This window comes from Linepithema humile, chromosome 2, assembly GCF_040581485.1.
Source record: "Linepithema humile isolate Giens D197 chromosome 2, Lhum_UNIL_v1.0, whole genome shotgun sequence".
Taxonomy (NCBI): Eukaryota; Metazoa; Arthropoda; class Insecta; order Hymenoptera; family Formicidae; genus Linepithema; species Linepithema humile.
The window spans coordinates 15,775,459-15,797,228 of NC_090129.1; the positions used below are offsets into that span (position 1 = coordinate 15,775,459).

The 21,770-nt window shown below is 29.2% G+C and overlaps 3 protein-coding genes and 1 long non-coding RNA gene across 4 annotated transcripts; 2 read left to right on the forward strand and 2 right to left on the reverse strand.

Moving 5' to 3' along the window:
- Window positions 1-4,181: 4,181 nt before the first annotated feature.
- On the forward strand, window positions 4,182-6,195 carry LOC136997655 (A disintegrin and metalloproteinase with thrombospondin motifs adt-2-like). The gene is made up of 3 exons (XM_067348674.1): window positions 4,182-4,894; window positions 5,102-5,475; window positions 5,534-6,195. Exons 1-3 carry the CDS (start codon window positions 4,182-4,184, stop codon window positions 6,142-6,144), a joined length of 1,698 nt encoding a protein of 565 aa, XP_067204775.1. The 3' UTR covers window positions 6,145-6,195.
- Window positions 6,196-12,521: 6,326 nt separating this feature from the next.
- Window positions 12,522-14,434, reverse strand: LOC105677976 (uncharacterized). The gene is made up of 5 exons (XM_067348675.1): window positions 14,263-14,434; window positions 14,029-14,190; window positions 13,576-13,850; window positions 13,323-13,500; window positions 12,522-13,236 (listed from the first exon to the last, which is right to left on the reverse strand). Exons 1-5 carry the CDS (start codon window positions 14,432-14,434, stop codon window positions 13,103-13,105), a joined length of 921 nt encoding a protein of 306 aa, XP_067204776.1. The 3' UTR covers window positions 12,522-13,102.
- Window positions 14,435-15,286: 852 nt separating this feature from the next.
- LOC136997657 (uncharacterized) lies at window positions 15,287-19,674 on the forward strand. The gene is made up of 12 exons (XR_010888314.1): window positions 15,287-15,965; window positions 16,039-16,135; window positions 16,208-16,395; window positions 16,673-16,863; window positions 17,004-17,318; window positions 17,403-17,445; window positions 17,658-17,848; window positions 17,989-18,303; window positions 18,388-18,430; window positions 18,643-18,833; window positions 18,974-19,288; window positions 19,377-19,674. It is a non-coding gene; the product is annotated as an uncharacterized lncRNA (long non-coding RNA).
- Window positions 19,187-21,236, reverse strand: LOC136997656 (uncharacterized). The gene is made up of 2 exons (XM_067348678.1): window positions 20,661-21,236; window positions 19,187-20,561 (listed from the first exon to the last, which is right to left on the reverse strand). Exons 1-2 carry the CDS (start codon window positions 20,947-20,949, stop codon window positions 20,449-20,451), a joined length of 402 nt encoding a protein of 133 aa, XP_067204779.1. The 5' UTR covers window positions 20,950-21,236; the 3' UTR covers window positions 19,187-20,448.
- Window positions 21,237-21,770: the final 534 nt, after the last annotated feature.

Genomic DNA, 21,770 nt, shown 5'->3' on the forward strand with positions numbered 1-21,770 from the left:
ACGTTTTTAATCCGCGCCGTATCAATCCGCGACGACTGTGTCGTTTCTCGATACTTTAAAACGAGCAACAAATTCAGTTTCTTATTTTTTTGAATAGTATATTGTTCATAAATTAATTTGAGACCAGAAACATACGAAGAACAAATTATTTCAACTAATTATAACGTTTTTAATTCGCGCCGTATCAATCCGCGACGACAGTGTCGCTTCTCGATACTTTAAAACGAGCATCAAATTCAGTTTCTTATATATTTCGATAGTACAGAGTCTGTAGATTAATTTGGTACCAAAAACATACGAGCAACAAATTATTTCAACTAATTATAACGTTTTTAATTTGCGCCGTATCAATCCGCGACGACAAAATGTCGCTTCTCGATACTTTAAAACGAGCAACAAATTCAATTTCTTATATATTTCGATAGTACAAAGTCTGTAAATTAATTTGGTACCAAAAACATACGAGCAACAAATTTTTGAACTAATTATAACGTTTTTAGTCCGCGCCGTATCAATTCGCGACGACAAAGTGTCGCTTCTCGATACTTTAAAACGAGCAACAAATTCAGTTTCTTATTTTTTTGATTAGTATATTGTTCGTAGATTAACTTGAGACCAAAAACATACGAGCAACAAATTATTTCAACTAGATATAACGTTTTTAATCCGCGCCGTATCAATCCGCGACGACAAAGTGTCGCCTCTCGATACTTTAAAACGAGCAACAAATTCAGTTTCTTATTTTTTTGAATAGTATATTGTTCATAAATTAATTTGAGACCAGAAACATACGAAGAACAAATTATTTCAACTAATTATAACGTTTATAATCCGCGCCGTATCAATCCGCGACGACAGTGTCGCTTCTCGATACTTTAAAACGAGCAACAAATTCAATTTCTTATATATTTCGATAGTACAAAGTCTGTAGATAAATTTGGTACAAAAACATACGAGCAACAAATTTTTTTAATTAATTATAACGTTATCAATCCGCGCCGTAACTTTACATTAAATATGATTTATTTAAGTAACTTTACATTAAATTATTTATTTAAGTAACTTTACATTAAATTTGATTTATTGAGAATTAAAATTTTCTAAAAATTTTAAAATATAGATTATGATTAAACTTTCTATAGATTATTATAAATTAGCTTTAGCTCAAGTTTTTTATGAAAAAAATATCATAAGCAGTTTATTATAGAATAATCATAAATAAATGACAAAACTTCTTTACATATAAATGAATATTAACTGATATACAAATTTTCATATTCAATAGTATTAAAAGAAATAATATTATAAAATATCATTAAACTATATTAGAAGTGTATGTATTGTGACATTGGTTAAAAACTCGTCGTATCAATCAACATAAAGATTCTATGTTATAGTAATGAAATCCATTCATCTCCTATCTATTATTTTAAGCAGGGTACGGTACCCATGGTACCAGCGAGCTCGAATTGGCATCACTGGTCGTGTCGAAGGATTCAAGTGTGATTTAGGAGTAGGGGAAAGGAATGTGCGTGCCGATACGCGTGCGAGAGAGAAAAAGCGTGGAAGTGAGGGAGAGAGGACATAGAGCACATAGGCTACAGAGCGTATGTAAACAACCCCACCAAACCTTCCCTTGCCATGAGTGAAAGAAATTCCTAATATGATATATAATATTTTGCACATTACAAGATATTCTTTTTGCATTCAGAATTTTAATTTCGTTAAATAATTTACTATTTTATTTTTCGCCTTCTATCGTATTTCGTGTCGTATTTTTTAAATTTTGTTTGTAGATTTGTCAGCGTGATCTAATATAAAAATTAATTTTACTTGATAAAAATTCTGTGTTTTAAAGCTTTTTGAGCGCTTTTCAATTCCATATTGTAGTACAAATAAATAAATATACGAGTAAAAATTAAAGATAAATACTCACGTAAAATAAATAAATGTTACAAAATACAAAATATCGTTTTACGTGAACACTGCTGCTCGCGCAATGAATTTCGATCGAAATAAACCTTTCAAAATACGCGATGTAATCGATGTACATTCCCGATGCGTCCCGACTTACATAAGAACAAAGACTATATAGTTTTTGGTATCACACGAATACACTCGGCATTCTGTAGAAAACAACAAAGGGTAGTTGTAAGAAATAATTGTATCTCATCAAGATAGAGGGAGTAATTTCGGAGGTTAACTGTAATGAGAAAGATACAAGGATGACCAGAATTATTACTGTCGTCAGCATTATTGCCCGGCGGAAAACTACTCAATCTAAGAATAATTGTCGAGAGCTTCTTGATATGTGTGGCATAAGATTTAAGAAAAAATGAAATTGCAAACACGCATAAATCAATTTGAAATCATTTACAATTTGTTAAGCGTCAATCCTAGAGCCCGTTGAACAAGCGATGTTACGTTTTATTTTACGTAATAAATTTATTTTTTATTATAAAACACAAATTTATAAAAACATACGTATCATTATCGACATAAAAAATAAATTCTATCATTACATTATTATGATGGCAGAAGGAAAACAAATTAATAGTAATAAATTGACATATTTATAAAAAAGAATATAATTTTAAATAAGTGTTCCGAATTAATTCAGCATCTGTATCTATATTCGTCATTAGTACCTGTGTTTTATTCCTCATCAAGTGCGCCGTTACAGCTACGGTTAATGCAACCAAGCGCATTAGAAATTGTGCTGCCGAAGTAATAAGTAAGTTCCTCTGTCATAAGAATATCGATTACTTAATGTTCAAACCTCATGAATTTTATAACAAACTATTATAAAATATATATATATATATTACTTATACAAAATATTGGTTTCTCTATATTTATAGATATTGTATTGAATTACGTATCACATGATTGGATATTTCTCAAATAATTTATTGCAAATAAAAATTATTGCTTTTATTGCACTTATGAGTGTGTCACATCGCCTGATTTGCATTACGTTAGAATGATGTTACAAGTGATTGATTTCGATATATTTGGAAACTCAATATTACTACTCAATAAATATTTTTTAACTCTTAATATTTTTTACCAACAAATTTTATTAGACAGAATAAATGTATAAAAATATTCATTTTTAATAATCTCTATCGCAATATATATAATTTTATTTAATTGTTTCTTTTCTTCGTTTAATTTCCATTAATTCCAAATTTTAACGTAACTTACAAGACATTACGAATATGCATAAACGGCAATTTTATATACCAACAATAATTATCCACATTTTGAAATTAAATTATTGAAAATTAAACTTTTACGTTTCCGATCAATGTTACATATTATACATATTAGTGATAAATTACATTTTATAAACTTAGATCTTATACCGTTATCGTAAATACTACATCTAAACTTTTAAAACATAAATATGGATTTTAAAACATAAATATTTATACATATACATGTAGCAAAGAGAGAATGTGTTATAAATGTCACATGACACAAAGGATATTCCTCATACGCCAGTTCGTGTTTCATACGCCATCATATCAGATATAACGAACTCGACAGTGCAAATGCGTGTGTGTAAATTATTTAATTAATTGCTTGAAACTGAAAAACTTATAAAATAACATGTTCTTTATATCGAAATTTGTGATAATAATCTTATTAAATAAAACTTACGCACATCTCACGCGAGATATGGAAACAATATTACTGCCAACATTAAGTCCGACAGGAGTAAAGGAGGTACGTACGTTTTGCAGTTATTATTCCATTTATTACTCGATCGTCGTTATTTAAGAATTTTAAAATTTTTTTCTTAATTGTTATCTATTTTACAGATATCTATAACACTAAAAGTTTTTGGACGATTGATTCAACTGAATCTGCATGGAAGTGATAGAGTTGTACCGCCTGCATTCGAAGGATGGAAATATAATGTTAAAAACGTTACAGAAAAATTGTTGGAATTAAACGTATCAAGTCATTGCTATTATTATCATGAAGATCATATCAGCTCTGCGGCCATCGACTTTTGTCATGAACATGGATTGGTCAGTAATATTACAAAAAAAACAAACTGTTTTAAAATTTTTATGTTTTTACTTGTATACTGCATTACTTTTCGTTTTAAATACAAATATAACATGTAAAAAAAATATATCTTCTTAAAATTAGGAAGGACTTGTTTTTTTATGGAAAACAACACAATAGAGATTCGGCCCTTGCGGAACGAGTTTACGCCTATGTGCTTAATCGACGATTTTAGAGGACAATCAAATCTTTCATTTGGCAAACCTTATGTTATCAAAAGATCACTGCAATATTTTGCTGATTCAAAACTTTACCACCGGGACATGTTTAAACTGAAGCGACGTCACGTACGCAATGCTCGACCAAATTTAACTATAGAACTGGCCGTTTTTTTCGACGAAGCAGCATATCATATGTACATGCCTATTCTGGACAATGATGAGGATAAGTTACGCAATATGATATTAGCATACGTGAACCAAATTCAAGCCTTGTTGCATCATTCAAGTTTCGGTGCTCCTGTTGATATTTCATTGGTAAAGTTGGTAATAATGGATAAACAGCTGTCAAATTTGTCTGCTTTCGACGGTGACCATAAAAAGATGATCAATTCATTTTGCGATTACGTGAATTTTTTGTATTCTGAATACGGGATTGATTCGCTTCAGTGGGACATTGGCCTTTACCTGACCGGAATAAATCTATATGAGTCAGAAAAGGAACAAAAGCATTATGGTGTTGTAGGAAGTTCTTTCTTTAATTCCTCGTGTACACAGAATTCATCGTGCGCCTTAGTAGAAATCGGTTCTACCGGTCCTTACGCAGTCTCGGGTTTTGCGACGTCTCGTATTGCTGCTCATGAGATCGGTCATCTGTAAGTGTATGTATACTTTTTTTATACAATTAGGTATATGATATTTATTAGAAGAATTTTTATATTTGTGCAATTGAAAGATAAAACTGCTCAGAGTTTTTAAGAGATTTAGTTTTTTAAAGTGTAAAACTTTTGAGTAACAACAAAGTATTAAAAATATTGCAGATAAGGCATATTTTCAAACGTAATAATTTAATTGTTCAAAAGATTAGGAATGGAACACGATAATGGCTCTATCGATTCGACGTGTCCGAATGGCAAATACATAATGTCAGATTGGCAATATCTACGGGGACAAGTAACATGGTCCGCATGTAGTCGTAACATTACGAAAAATCTGTGGAAAGAAAAACCGTGTCTTTTTGATCACACGAGACGAGAAGAGACCGATGATCCATATGTACTGGGCCATTCACGTTATCACGATTTACCTGGAAGGGAATGGACTGCCAAAGCACAATGTGAATTATTTTTACGCGACAAAGATGCAAACGTAGTCACGTTGCATGATGTATGTCAAGTCTTACAATGCGAAACGCCTGACAGAAATAGGAATTTCTTCGCGGGACCTGCGTTGGATGGTATGTCTTTTTTGTAATTAGAAACTTTAATTAAAATTTTGAACTAAATTTTTTTCAGGAACTAATTGTGCACTCGGAAAGGAATGTCGCGGTGGAAAATGCATGGCCGTTATTACACCACCATACATTTTTTCGTATTGTGAAGACGATAATTGGAGTGAATGGAAAGAAGACTCTTGTAAAAGCAATTGCTTGACGAAATCTAAAGGCGTGGTAATCAAACGACGTTTTTGCAAACATGGTATTTACAAAACGGCTAGTTGTGATGGGCCATATTACGACGTGGTTCTGTGTAATGACTCCAGCCTTTGCACTGAAGAACGCTTTACGATTGCCGAATATACTGCTCTAAAATGTACTGAACTTAGCCTAAAAATAAAAAGACAGGGCAAAGAATATTTCAAGTACGAACCGTTAAATGAGCCAGGAAAGCAGGCCTCCCATGTCGTCGAGGAACCGTGGAGAGCCTGTACCATACACTGCCTACGTGAAGAAGAAATATCTGCTAATTACAGTCTGTTTTTTTCCTATGCACCACGCCAGGAAATGCTCGACTTAAAAATTGAACCATACTTTCCAGATGGAACGTGGTGTCACGAGAAAGATGGGCAAAATTATTATTGCCGCCAGCATTATTGTCTGCCGGAAAACAATTCAATCGAAGAATAATTACCGAAAGCTTCTCGACATGTGTGGGCAAGGATCTAAGAAAAAATAAAATTGCAAAACAAAAGTAATTCAATTTAGAAATATTTAGTATTTGTTCAGTATAAAATCTAGGATCCATTAAATTATCGCCGTTACTTTCTATTTTAAGCAATAAATCCATTTTTTGTTAGCATATAGTAAATTTATACGAGAAGAAATACGTCGAATTATCGACATGAAAAATTCCATCCAAAATCCAAATAACTTAATAGTTAGTAATTGCATAAAGAAAAAAATAAATATTTGTAAATAAATAAATAAATAAATAAATACCGATTTTCAACATAACAGTACTAAAAATCAGTACCAATCCCCAATACAGTAACAGTATTAAATATCTGTACCGATTTCAAATACTATTATAGTATCAAAAATCAATACTGATTCTTAATACTGTAACAATATTTAAGATCAGTATCAATTTCCAATAATTATTTTCAATTTTGTGCGCAAAATAATCAAATTAAATTACAGTATTATTATTAGAATTATTTATTATACACATATAAAATCAATTAATTGACATTAATAAAACATTATTAAATTGACCTAATCAAACAGATGAGTATTATTTTTCATATTAAAAATAATTTTCTCTTATCTATAATATAACATAATTAATTAATTAATTCACATTTTTTCCAACATTTTCTCTTTCTTTGCGACCTCCGCACCGATCTACTGCTCCCGAAAACCATCGACTCAAGGAAGAATTTATTTCTCTTTCTTCCTTAGTTCCAAATTTACTTACGAGAATATCTATCAAATAATTTTTTATTCTTACATTATAAAATATATCAATTGATAATTAATATTAATTTAATAGAAGCTGAAATAACGCATACCCATAAGTAAGCTATAAATTTTCGTTTTGCTGAAGTTTAATTTTTTTGTTTCATTTTTTTGTCGACCAAAAGCAGTAAATAATATCTGGACATCTTTAGTCATTACAGCTGATAAAGCATTATGTATAGCTTTTCTGTGTGTTGAAGCTACATCAACATATTTTTCAAATAACGTACGCTGTAAAAAATATAAACCTATAAAATATTTTATTTATTAAATAAAATATTAAAATAATCTAAAAAAATTAATTATCAAGGCATTTTTTTTTTCGTCAACGTCCATTGAGGCATCCAAAGTATCAAAATCATCTAATATAGATATCGGTAATGTAAAACCAATAATTTGTTTTAAAGCAGAAACTGGATTCATTTCATCTTTGTGTGATAAATTTAATAATAAATTGTTTTGTAATTCTTCAAATCCTTTCCGTATATCGTATAAAATACTTTTTTTTATGTTATCCATCTTTTTTTGTATAAGTACTTTTACTTGTTCATAGCAAGCATTAGCAATGACTTGAGTGCATTCTAAAATAGGAAAACAAATAAGTATTTATTCTTAATTTATTAATTTATTTATTTATTAACTTATTTATTTATTTATTTATTTATTTATTTATTTATTTAGTTATTTATTATAAGAAAATCTAAGTTATATTATTGTAAAATTTTTTTAAGTAATCTTAATTGTTAAATAATACTACACCATTATTTTCTATACAATTATTGTGTAATTTTGTTCTTTGCACAGGATTTAAATTTTCGGCTTTGTCAGAGAGAGAGAGAGTCGCTTTACGCTTGTTACTTTTTTTACTTTTGTTATTTTTAAAAGTAACTGATTCTGATGAACTGCTTGGAACGTCATTATCTACGAAATAAAAATATCAATTATAAATGTATAAATTTACGAATTTCAAACATGTTTACAAACAATAAATACCTTCTTCTATTTCCGTAATTTTTTCTTTTACAATTTTTTGACTTGAGAACGATTGAAATTCTAAATCACTGATATTACTTGATTTATCTGATGCTGTATCTGACAATTCTTCAGCATCTATATCAGATACTTCACTTGAAAGTACAACAGTGTCTTCTGTAATGCGTGTCATACGACGTAGTCCCTGATCGAAATTATCTATAATATAACGTAAATAATTCAATGCATTTTTTATTTTACTTTTTTTAACTTGTACTTACTAGCATTTTTCATTAATTTAACAGGATATTTCTTCCATGTTAATTCTGGAGTTTTATTTTCTTTACTCCATTCTTGTACTTTATCGTACTCTAATTTTGGCGGATATTTGCAAAACCATGTGCGTTTAAGTTTTAATAACCATTCTTTTGGTACAAGATCTATACATAATTTTTTATCTTGACGCCGAATACTAGTAAAGCAGACGACTACGTGCGTAACATTATCACTTAGTTCAGTTCTATATAAATTACATAAATAATAAATTACGATTATTTTTCTTTATTGGTAAAAAAAGCTTTTAAGTCAATAATATTACGTATTTTATTTTGAAAATTAACAATAACATAATTACCAATAAATTAAAAAAATACGTGTACTCACAAATATGAAAAATCATTCATGGTTGATGCGAATTATAGCACTGCACTGCACTAGACTTAATAATACACTGGACTAAAATATAGTTTTACTTTTTGTCACGTAAATTAAAATATACAAGAAAAATATACAGTTATACGCTTTGACACATAACAGCAATGATGCCAGAACGAGGTTCCGCAGTCAACAAACAAATGCATATACAGAAACTATCGATAGCGAAATCGAAATGTATTGAAATATTTATTTATACGGTAATAAAAAATTAAATGTACATATTGATTATATTTATGTACATTTATTAAAATATTTACAAACATTTACAAACTAAAAAAATTTAAGCGTGTAATAATTTTGTACAATACGTAATATTCTTAATGTTTAAAAGTACGCATTTATGTTTAATTTCTTTAACATGAAAAACGCAACGGTATTTGCTTAAATTAACTTGCCATAAACCGACATTAGATGATTTATAAGGATAGTTAAAAACATCTCTTGTATCATAATATAACGATCCTTTTAGTGATAACTTTTCTTGATTTAAAACATCATTTTTTAACGAATAAATTTTATTAATTTGTATGATATTGCCATTTTTTAGTTGTACAACGTTATTAGGAGATGTATTTGTGATAATCATTTCATTCCATGTTATACTTTTAAATATTATTTTTGTCATATGATTGCCTAAATAAATTGATTTTTTTTTAACATAATCTGTAACTGATATAGATTGAACAATCTTTATATTAGTATTTAAATTAATTTCTTTTAAACGATTTGCAACTTGACTTAAAGGATTATTTGGTGTACGAACTAATTTTTTTAAAGTCATCAAAAAATTTTCAAATGGAAATGCCGAAAATGATGTCAATGAACATCCTATATGAGTTACATCATCTGCTATATGAATTAAATTATGAAAATTAATACTTTGAATATGAGAACCATAAAATTTAGGCAACAAACGAAAAAATAATATTAATAATTTTTTTGCATTTTCTGCGTTTAATATTGCCAAATCATCACTACATAATAATCGACATGCTACATATAAAAGAGAAAAGTGCTTATATTTATCAGTTGGAAGAACATGACGAAGTACTAATATACCACTGTATAACAGAAAGAAACGAAATTGTGTCGCTTTCCAATTTTTTAAGTTACCAATATCAAAAGTTTTTCTTTGGAATTCTGAGGGAATTTGACCAGATAAACCATGGAGTAAATTGCTTAATAATAATCGATTTCGTGGCCCAATACCACTATTCTTGGGACCACCGAATACAATATTGTTTAATAAAGTTTTTGTAATACCAAGAAATAAAAGGTGCATTGAATCTAGAACAACTGATTTTACTGGATCAAATCCTGGAATTTTTAATAAAGGAGAGATTTCGTTATCAAGATGATGCTGAGGCTGCCTACGTTCTTTGAATGATTGTTCATTGCGTTCTTCACAAGTAGTTCTCGAATATATGCGTTTATTTTTACCAACTGTTTTGCCTTTTACGGTACAACGTTCGCATGCATAAAATGCTACGTGAGATTTTACACATTTAATAAATGACCTAGCCGGTGTATCACATATAAAACCTAACACTTTAATATTATATATTTTATCTGACAATTTAATTTTATTGGTCATTAAACTTAATAGTTCTTCTATAAATTCATTTAAAAACTCCGTTGGTGATTTTGATTTAGATTCACCGTGATATATAGCAACAACTTGCGGTTTGACAATGTATTTCTTATCATGTAACATAATCAATATAGGCCAAAATTGTTGTTTTGAATTTTTATAAATTTGTACACCGTCGATGTTAACAAAAATTTCAATTACATCTTTTACATATACTTTAGGATTTATCATCAATTTAAGAGCTTTTTCTAAACCAAAATAAATGTAAGTACCAAACGATCCATTAGCACTTAACATAAATTTAACAACATTTCTGGAATTTTTAGTTTGCAGAAATGTTGCAGCTGTTTTTGGAAATTCGTCATGTTCAGTTTTCAAAATACATAATAACTCAGATAACATTTTGTTATTGAGACATGCAACATTTTTAACAGACCAATCAAGTATCTTTTGTTTAAAAGAAATATTTTGATCTAATTTTTCTAATTGTTCTTCGACTTCGTTGTCGTGACATAATTCTTCACTTGATGAAGATGATGTAATTTCATTATCAAAGATGCTAAAGAATTGAAGATTATACTTATTTAATTAGAAAAATATATTTAATATTCAAAAAGATTATTTATTATTATTATTTGTTTATTTATTTATTATTTATTATTTATTTATTTTTTAAATAATAAATCCAAAAATTTCATCAAAATTAATCATTACGTTGTTAAAAAGTATAAATTGTATTAACAGATAATTTCAATATCATCATCAAATAATGATGAACAGATAATTTTATCATCAAATATGTAAAATATTTTAAATTATAAATATGTGTGCAATTACTTGGTATTTCTATTATCATGAGATAATGCTGAAGAAGAAGGCAAAATTTGTGCACGTTGTTTTTCAACTTCACTTTCGGTCACCCAAACATTGTCAGATTGTAACTGATTTTTTTGATTCTCGTTTTCATATATTTCATTATCATCCGATGATGACGATAACGATGATGATGATATAGTCTTTAGTTTCTTTAAATCTCGATATTTTTTGGTATAAAAGTACTTCCTTTTCAGCATTTTCTATTAAATTTTTACCACTGGATATAGCTGTAACTATGAGTTATAAAATTGATAAAATTGCAATTAAAAAATTATTTTCCATAATATAAAAAAAAGAGAGAATTTGACAACTAGTAAAAATGATAAATAATAGAGTTATCACTCACAATAACTGTTATTACTCCGTTTCTCGGCCAATTATTAAGTTTATCTAAGTTTATCCGTTTTGTTAATAACGCAATGGACTAGAATATAGTTTTACTTTCTGTCACATTAAAATATACAACGGTTATACTTTTTAACACTGCCTCCTATGATGTATACTAAGTATTCGATGTTCATCTTTTGCCAATTTTAGTGCTAAAAAATTTACCGGCATTGTACCATTTCGGTACTGGCATTTAACGCTCTTCTTTTGCCAATTCCAGTACGGGCACAGTACCTTGAATTTACCGGCAGTATACCGTTTCGGTACTGTAATTTGACATTTCTTTTACTAATTTTTGTACAGGTATAGTACAAAAAAATCCACCGGCAATATACCATTTCGGTACTGGCATTCAACGCTCTTCTTTTGCCAATTCCAATACGGGCACAGTACCTTGAATTTACCGGCAGTATACCGTTTCGGTACTGTAATTTGACATTTCTTTTACTAATTTTTGTACAGGTATAGTACAAAAAAAAACCACCGGCAATGTACCATTTCGGTACTGGCATTCAACGCTCTCCTTTTGCCAATTTCAGTACGGGCACAGTACCTTGAATTTACCGGCAGTATACCGTTTCGGTACTGTAATTTGACATTTCTTTTACTAATTTTTGTACAGGTATAGTACAAAAAAAACCACCGGCAATGTACCATTTCGGTACTGGCATTCAACGCTCTCCTTTTGCCAATTTCAGTACGGGCACAGTACCTTGAATTTACCGACAGTACACCGTCTCGGTACTTGACATTTGACATTTTCTTTTATTAATTTTTGTACAGATACAGTACCGTAAATTTACCGGCAGTATACCATTTCAGTACCATTATTCAATACCGATTTAGATAATGGGTTAGTACTAAACCATTGTTATTTTAATACTGGTTTTGTACTATTCCAGTACCGAAATGTAAAACCCGTTTTTCGGTACTGGATCTGTATCTCGCCAGTATCTAATACTAGTCTGATGTATGAAATTCCCACATGGGCCCATGTGGGAAATGACTACCGGCGAGATAATGGCCCAGTACCGATTTCTGGTACTGAGTATTGGCGCGTTACTAGATGCCAGTACTGATGTGGTGCTGGAGAAATACTGGGATGATAGAATTGGGCCAAGACTCGAATTACAGTACTACTTTGGTACAGGATTTCAGTATTGCTGCAGTATCGATTTCCAGTAGTGCTGCAGTATCGATTTCCATTATTGTTACGGTATTAAATCAGTACCGATTTTCAACATAACAGTACTAAAAATCAGTACCAATCCCCAATACAGTAACAGTATTAAATATCTGTACCGATTTCAAATACTATTATAGTATCAAAAATCAATACTGATTCTTAATACTGTAACAATATTTAAGATCAGTATCAATTTCCAATAATTATTATCAATTTTGTGCGCGATAATCAAATTAAATTACAGTATTATTATTAGAATTATTTATTATACACATATAAAATCAATTAATTGACATTAATAAAACATTATTAAATTGACCTAATCAAACAGATGTGAGTATTATTTTTCATATTAAAAAAAAATTTTCTCTTATCTATAATATAACATAATTAATTAATTAATTCACATTTTTTCCAACATTTTCTCTTTCTTTGCGACCTCCGCACCGATCTACTGCTCCCGAAAACCATCGACTCAAGGAAGAATTTATTTCTCTTTCTTCCTTAGTTCCAAATTTACTTACGAGAATATCTATCAAATAATTTTTTATTCTTACATTATAAAATATATCAATTGATAATTAATATTAATTTAATAGAAGCTGAAATAACGCATACCCATAAGTAAGCTATAAATTTTCGTTTTGCTGAAGTTTAATTTTTTTGTTTCATTTTTTTGTCGACCAAAAGCAGTAAATAATATCTGGACATCTTTAGTCATTACAGCTGATAAAGCATTATGTATAGCTTTTCTGTGTGTTGAAGCTACATCAACATATTTTTCAAATAACGTACGCTGTAAAAAATATAAACCTATAAAATATTTTATTTATTAAATAAAATATTAAAATAATCTAAAAAAATTAATTACCAAGGCATTTTTTTTTTCGTCAACGTCCATTGAGGCATCCAAAGTATCAAAATCATCTAATATAGATATCGGTAATGTAAAACCAATAATTTGTTTTAAAGCAGAAACTGGATTCATTTCATCTTTGTGTGATAAATTTAATAATAAATTGTTTTGTAATTCTTCAAATCCTTTCCGTATATCGTATAAAATACTTTTTTTTATGTTATCCATCTTTTTTTGTATAAGTACTTTTACTTGTTCATAGCAAGCATTAGCAATGACTTGAGTGCATTCTAAAATAGGAAAACAAATAAGTATTTATTCTTAATTTATTAATTTATTTATTTATTAACTTATTTATTTATTTATTTATTTATTTATTTATTTATTTACTTATTTATTATAAGAAAATCTAAGTTATATTATTGTAAAATTTTTTTAAGTAATCTTAATTGTTAAATAATACTACACCATTATTTTCTATACAATTATTGTGTAATTTTGTTCTTTGCACAGGATTTAAATTTTCGGCTTTGTCAGAGAGAGAGAGAGTCGCTTTACGCTTGTTACTTTTTTTACTTTTGTTATTTTTAAAAGTAACTGATTCTGATGAACTGCTTGGAACGTCATTATCTACGAAATAAAAATATCAATTATAAATGTACAAATTTACGAATTTCAAACATGTTTACAAACAATAAATACCTTCTTCTATTTCCGTAATTTTTTCTTTTACAATTTTTTGACTTGAGAACGATTGAAATTCTAAATCACTGATATTACTTGATTTATCTGATGCTGTATCTGACAATTCTTCAGCATCTATATCAGATACTTCACTTGAAAGTACAACAGTGTCTTCTGTAATGCGTGTCATACGACGTAGTCCCTGATCGAAATTATCTATAATATAACGTAAATAATTCAATGCATTTTTTATTTTACTTTTTTTAACTTGTACTTACTAGCATTTTTCATTAATTTAACAGGATATTTCTTCCATGTTAATTCTGGAGTTTTATTTTCTTTACTCCATTCTTGTACTTTATCGTACTCTAATTTTGGCGGATATTTGCAAAACCATGTGCGTTTAAGTTTTAATAACCATTCTTTTGGTACAAGATCTATACATAATTTTTTATCTTGACGCCGAATACTAGTAAAGCAGACGACTACGTGCGTAACATTATCACTTAGTTCAGTTCTATATAAATTACATAAATAATAAATTACGATTATTTTTCTTTATTGGTAAAAAAAGCTTTTAAGTCAATAATATTACGTATTTTATTTTGAAAATTAACAATAACATAATTACCAATAAATTAAAAAAATACGTGTACTCACAAATATGAAAAATCATTCATGGTTGATGCGAATTATAGCACTGCACTGCACTAGACTTAATAATACACTGGACTAAAATATAGTTTTACTTTTTGTCACGTAAATTAAAATATACAAGAAAAATATACAGTTATACGCTTTGACACATAACAGCAATGATGCCAGAACGAGGTTCCGCAGTCAACAAACAAATGCATATACAGAAACTATCGATAGCGAAATCGAAATGTATTGAAATATTTATTTATACGGTAATAAAAAATTAAATGTACATATTGATTACATTTATGTACATTTATTAAAATATTTACAAACATTTACAAACTAAAAAAATTTAAGCGTGTAATAATTTTGTACAATACGTAATATTCTTAATGTTTAAAAGTACGCATTTATGTTTAATCAAGAGACACGGTAGTGTCTCGCGCCAAGTTCACGCGCAGCGCAAGACCGACCGTGTATCTTTACGCGAGCCCGAAAGTTGAGACGAGCCGAGATTATCGGATCTCAATAACGGCTGGGCCGATTGAGTTGTTGTTAGGCTCAATCGATAGCGCATACCCAAATTACATAAGAAAAGTATGCTTGTTTTTACTGTAGGTGCTGTAGAAAAAAAGTTATAATAGTCCAAAGTCGAAATGTCTAAAATAGTACGATAAAAATGTCCAGCTAAAATGTCCATGTTCCGATTTCTGACGTTAGGTGCGCTGATGGCGCTGAGAAGCCGCGCGGCGCGCGCTTACGTTGGCATTTGCATTTATTTATTTACATAACCTTTCAGTTCAGAAAGTGTGAAAATAAAAAAAAAGTGATAATAGTGAATTCGGTCTAACAAATTTGGCCACTCGCACTATGCACACTTAATAAGACTGCTTATCCAGAGCAGTGTAGTGCGAGTGACCAAATTTGTTAGAAATTCGTATTAAGTGAAATAAGTGTATAAGTGTATATGTGTTGATTTTATATCGAGGTGTGATTTTATTTCCTTGGTTGGCTAAAGTCAAGAGACACGGTAGTGTCTCGCGCCAATATGACAGAGCTCTATTCAATAAGAAAGATGGGTATGCGTTGTATTTTGTATTTTACATGGATGTTATATATAGATATATATAGATAACTTTATCTTTTATATAGAGGATAACATTTCAACAATGTTGGTGAGAAAGAAGTAAAAGGCAGGCCACATATGTTTTATCAAGTTTTGATTGATCAACGAGATTGTCCTTTTATAGTAAGAAGCAAAAAATTATAATTTTTATCTTGCTTTATATGTATGTATATAATACTTTTATATTTTTATTAGGTTAAGAGGGGTGAATTGCGACGTTGGAGTTGACGATTTTGTTTATTACTGATCGGTTGTCATCGAGATGATTGCGTTTAACATACTGTGACAGCTTGTATCTTTGTTATTATACAAAAAGTAGTAGTATTTTAAAGAAAGTAAAAGTGCCAATTATTATACAACGGAAAAAAATGGCACGCGCTTGGGTGAGTATAATAACTTAGTACAATAAATTGAGAGTAATATATATAAAAGAAAATAATGATATTTACAAGCATTTCTTAATATACATGACATGTGTCTGGGAAATTCAACATAATGCCCTTATAAAAGTAAATTATAATAAAAGTAATTTTTAAAAAAGAATAATGTGTAGTATTAAAACACTGTATAAAAGAAATTAAATAAATATATGTGTAAATATACTTACATCATCTTTTTCAAAAATAATAATAAATTTTTTATTATTTAACAATTTTTTAGGAGGTAATTAAAGAAATGTTCAATAAACTTCTGCAAAATATAGGATACGATGACAAATTTGACGAAAGTGATTTTACTAAATGTTTAAGAGAAGAAGCGGTAAAGTGGGCATGTGTTCTCGGTGAGCCAGAATGCAGAAAAATAGCCACTTTGAAATTAAAAGAAGATCTTTAAACTTCTGAACAAAACAAGTAAGATGTTTTACAACCACGAGATTAATATGAACAAATTTGGTGGCATTATTGCCCTATGCCGGATAAATTATTTCAATATTACAAAATATTGTAGTTAAGTATTTGTATAGAATATTTCTTTTTCTGTGGTAATGCAGACTTTTGAAATGGAGGGAATGGATATACTGTAAAGGTTTAATGACAGCAAACCCCCTTACTTGGGACAAAGTGCTGATTAAATGGGAGAGAACATCCGATGATGCATTTTTAGACTACTTAACATGCTCTACAAATCCTGATATTTATCGAATTTATTTGGATATAATAATGACAGAGAGAGTTTATTATAATGTAAAAAACAGTAAAACAAGTGCTAATAACGTTCTTTTTATTGTTGCAAAACATGCAAGAAATGATGCTGTGCTCAAGTATATATTCGACAATATAAGATTGTTCGAATTCAGTTTAAACAAGTGATTACATTTTCATTTATTAATATATTTTAGTATTTATGAATATTTGTTATATTTGTTAAATATATTACTTTACTTTTCTAGGTAAATTGATACGCACAAACATTCTGTAGAACAATTCGAAAAGGTATATTTTCCTAGTATATGCATATAACATTCTCATTACTTGGCCTTTTTATGTTGAGCTTATAAATTATAATAAAAGTAATTTTTAAAAAAGAATAATGTGTAGTATTAAAATACTGTATAAAAGAAGTTAAATAAATATATGTGTAAATATACTTACATCATCTTTTTCAAAAATAATAATAAATTTTTTATTATTTAACAATTTTTTAGGAGGTAATTAAAGAAATGTTCAATAAACTTCTGCAAAATATAGGATACGATGACAAATTTGACGAAAGTGATTTTACTAAATGTTTAAGAGAAGAAGCGGTAAAGTGGGCATGTGTTCTCGGTGAGCCAGAATGCAGAAAAATAGCCACTTTGAAATTAAAAGAAGATCTTTAAACTTCTGAATAAAACAAGTAAGATGTTTTACAACCACGAGATTAATATGAACAAATTTGGTGGCATTATTGCCCTATGCCGGATAAATTATTTTAATATTACAAAATATTGTAGTTAAGTATTTGTATAGAATATTTCTTTTTCTGTGGTAATGCAGACTTTTGAAATGGAGGGAATGGATATACTGTAAAGGTTTAATGACAGCAAACCCCCTTACTTGGGACAAAGTGCTGATTAAATGGGAGAGAACATCCGATGATGCATTTTTAGACTACTTAACATGCTCTACAAATCCTGATATTTATCGAATTTATTTGGATATAATAATGACAGAGAGAGTTTATTATAATGTAAAAAACAGTAAAACAAGTGCTAATAACGTTCTTTTTATTGTTGCAAAACATGCAAGAAATGATGCTGTGCTCAAGTATATATTCGACAATATAAGATTGTTCGAATTCAGTTTAAACAAGTGATTACATTTTCATTTATTAATATATTTTAGTATTTATGAATATTTGTTATATTTGTTAAATATATTACTTTACTTTTCTAGGTAAATTGATACGCACAAACATTCTGTAGAACAATTCGAAAAGGTATATTTTCCTAGTATATGCATATAACATTCTCATTACTTGGCCTTTTTATGTTGAGCTTATAAATTATAATAAAAGTAATTTTTAAAAAAGAATAATGTGTAGTATTAAAACACTGTATAAAAGAAGTTAAATAAATATATGTGTAAATATACTTACATCATCTTTTTCAAAAATAATAATAAATTTTTTATTATTTAACAATTTTTTAGGAGGTAATTAAAGAAATGTTCAATAAACTTCTGCAAAATATAGGATACGATGACAAATTTGACGAAAGTGATTTTACTAAATGTTTAAGAGAAGAAGCGGTAAAGTGGGCATGTGTTCTCGGTGAGCCAGAATGCAGAAAAATAGCCACTTTGAAATTAAAAGAAGATCTTTAAACTTCTGAATAAAACAAGTAAGATGTTTTACAACCACGAGATTAATATGAACAAATTTGGTGGCATTATTGCCCTATGCCGGATAAATTATTTTAATATTACAAAATATTGTAGTTAAGTATTTGTATAGAATATTTCTTTTTCTGTGGTAATGCAGACTTTTGAAATGGAGGGAATGGATATACTGTAAAGGTTTAATGACAGCAAACCCCCTTACTTGGGACAAAGTGCTGATTAAATGGGAGAGAACATCCGATGATGCATTTTTAGACTACTTAACATGCTCTACAAATCCTGATATTTATCGAATTTATTTGGATATAATAATGACAGAGAGAGTTTATTATAATGTAAAAAACAGTAAAACAAGTGCTAATAACGTTCTTTTTATTGTTGCAAAACATGCAAGAAATGATGCTGTGCTCAAGTATATATTCGACAATATAAGATTGTTCGAATTCAGTTTAAACAAGTGATTACATTTTCATTTATTAATATATTTTAGTATTTATGAATATTTGTTATATTTGTTAAATATATTTATTACTTTACTTTTCTAGGTAAATTGATACGCACAAACATTCTGTAGAACAATTCGAAAAGGTATATTTTCCTAGTATATGCATATAACATTCTCATTACTTGGCCTTTTTATGTTGAGCTTATTTATATTAAAATTTTGACATACGCGATATATCAGAACATATCTCAATGCACTTAATACAGCAAATTATAACTTCTGAAACTGTATATATGTTAAAATTTTGACATACGCGATATATCAGAACATATCTCAATGCACTTAATACAGCAAATTATAACTTCTGAAACTGTATATATTGTATATAGTAAAAGAAAAATTAATATTTATTTACTCAAGTATATATTCGACAATATAAGATTGTTCGAATTCAGTTTAAACAAGTGATTACATTTTCATTTATTAATATATTTTAGTATTTATGAATATTTGTTATATTTGTTAAATATATTTATTACTTTACTTTTCTAGGTAAATTGATACGCACAAACATTCTGTAGAACAATTCGAAAAGGTATATTTTCCTAGTATATGCATATAACATTCTCATTACTTGGCCTTTTTATGTTGAGCTTATTTATATTAAAATTTTGACATACGCGATATATCAGAACATATCTCAATGCACTTAATACAGCAAATTATAACTTCTGAAACTGTATATATGTTAAAATTTTGACATACGCGATATATCAGAACATATCTCAATGCACTTAATACAGCAAATTATAACTTCTGAAACTGTATATATTGTATATAGTAAAAGAAAAATTAATATTTATTTATATTATCTATTATATCTTCAAATAATCTGTTTTAGATAACTGAATTTGCGGAAGGTCTTAGTGAAAAGCGACTAATTGATGCAGTTAAACAAAAAATAAAGAAACGAAAATTGGAATGTGAAAAACGAGTCACATACTACAAGTGCATCGAGGTACCTACCTATATAGAAAGAAAGAACTAAGCAAACAATTGAATCCATGAAAGACAATTGTTTTACTCACTGTTTTATATATGAATATATATGAATATACTGTTAACAATCGCAAGACATAATAAAATCGCAAGAACTAATAATAATTATTACATTAATTGTAATAATTATTTGTTACGGATATTCCGCTTTTGTTTTTTCCGCCCCGACCACGATTCCGAAAATATTTGCGGCTGCCACGTTGGCCCGCCCTTTTCCATCTTCTGGCTGTAACAGAAAAAATTGTTTAAAATTAAATAATTAATTAATTATTGATCAATTTGCTACAAAAACTAAGTTATGTAACTTTTAGTTTGCTATACTTACGTTGTGCTGCAGCCTGATTTTGTGGCATTGGCGGCTGCGACGGCTGCGACGGCAGTGACGGCAATGGAGGCTGCGAAGGCAGTGGCGGCTGCAAAAGCGAAGGCAGTGGCGGCTGCGAAGGCAGTGGCGGCTGCGACGGCAGTGGGGGCTGCGAAGGCAGTGGCGGCTGCAAAGGCGAAGGCAGTGGCGGCTGCGAAGGCAGTGGCGGCTGTGAAGGCAGTGGCGACTGCGAAGGCAGTGGAGGCTGCGACGGCAGTGTTTCAGAAGATAGCTTTTCTTCCGTCTGCATGACTAAAAAAGATATATTATCTGCATGACTAAAAAGATATATAAAAAAGATATATATTAATAATTTAATAAAAAAACATTTTAATTATCAGTTAATTTTTACTTACTTTTCGTACCACGTGTTCTTATTATTATTAATCAAGAGACACGGTAGTGTCTCGCGCCAAGCCGACCGCACCGCACACGTCATCGAATAAAATGGCCAGATATAACACCGAGGCTTACACACATTCAATCTAGAGTGGCGTATACCTATTGCGCGAAGCGTTCTGTATAACACCACACATACGCGATTCTTGATTGGCTGTGTATGGGCCCCGTCTGCCTAAAATCTTATAAGCGCAAACGGTGCCTTGTGATTGGTCCAACTTTCAGCGCGAATGTGATAGATTGATATGTCATTTCTTTTCTATGCAATTATTAAAACCCAATTGGATACTTTTATATATATGACAGTTTGTCAACAAATAGTAGTCTATCTATGTAGATATGACTCTATGTTGCGTTTATTAACTCTGTTGTTATTAATGTCTCTTGACTCTTGACAGTCATCAAGTGTATTAATATATATAAGAGAATAAGAGAAAAAGAAGAATAAGCTGTATATTAACGCACTTCGAGGTATGTGTAAAATTAATAATAATGTATTAATATTAATAGTTGACAAACAACGATGCACGATTTTTTCTATTTTGATTGTTTGTATTTATACATAATTCTTAGTTATTATATCAAATTAATTATTGCAGTAATAATTGATTTTTACAGTAATAATAATAAAATTTGGAGAAGAAGAAACAGCAGTACACTTAATATGTTCAA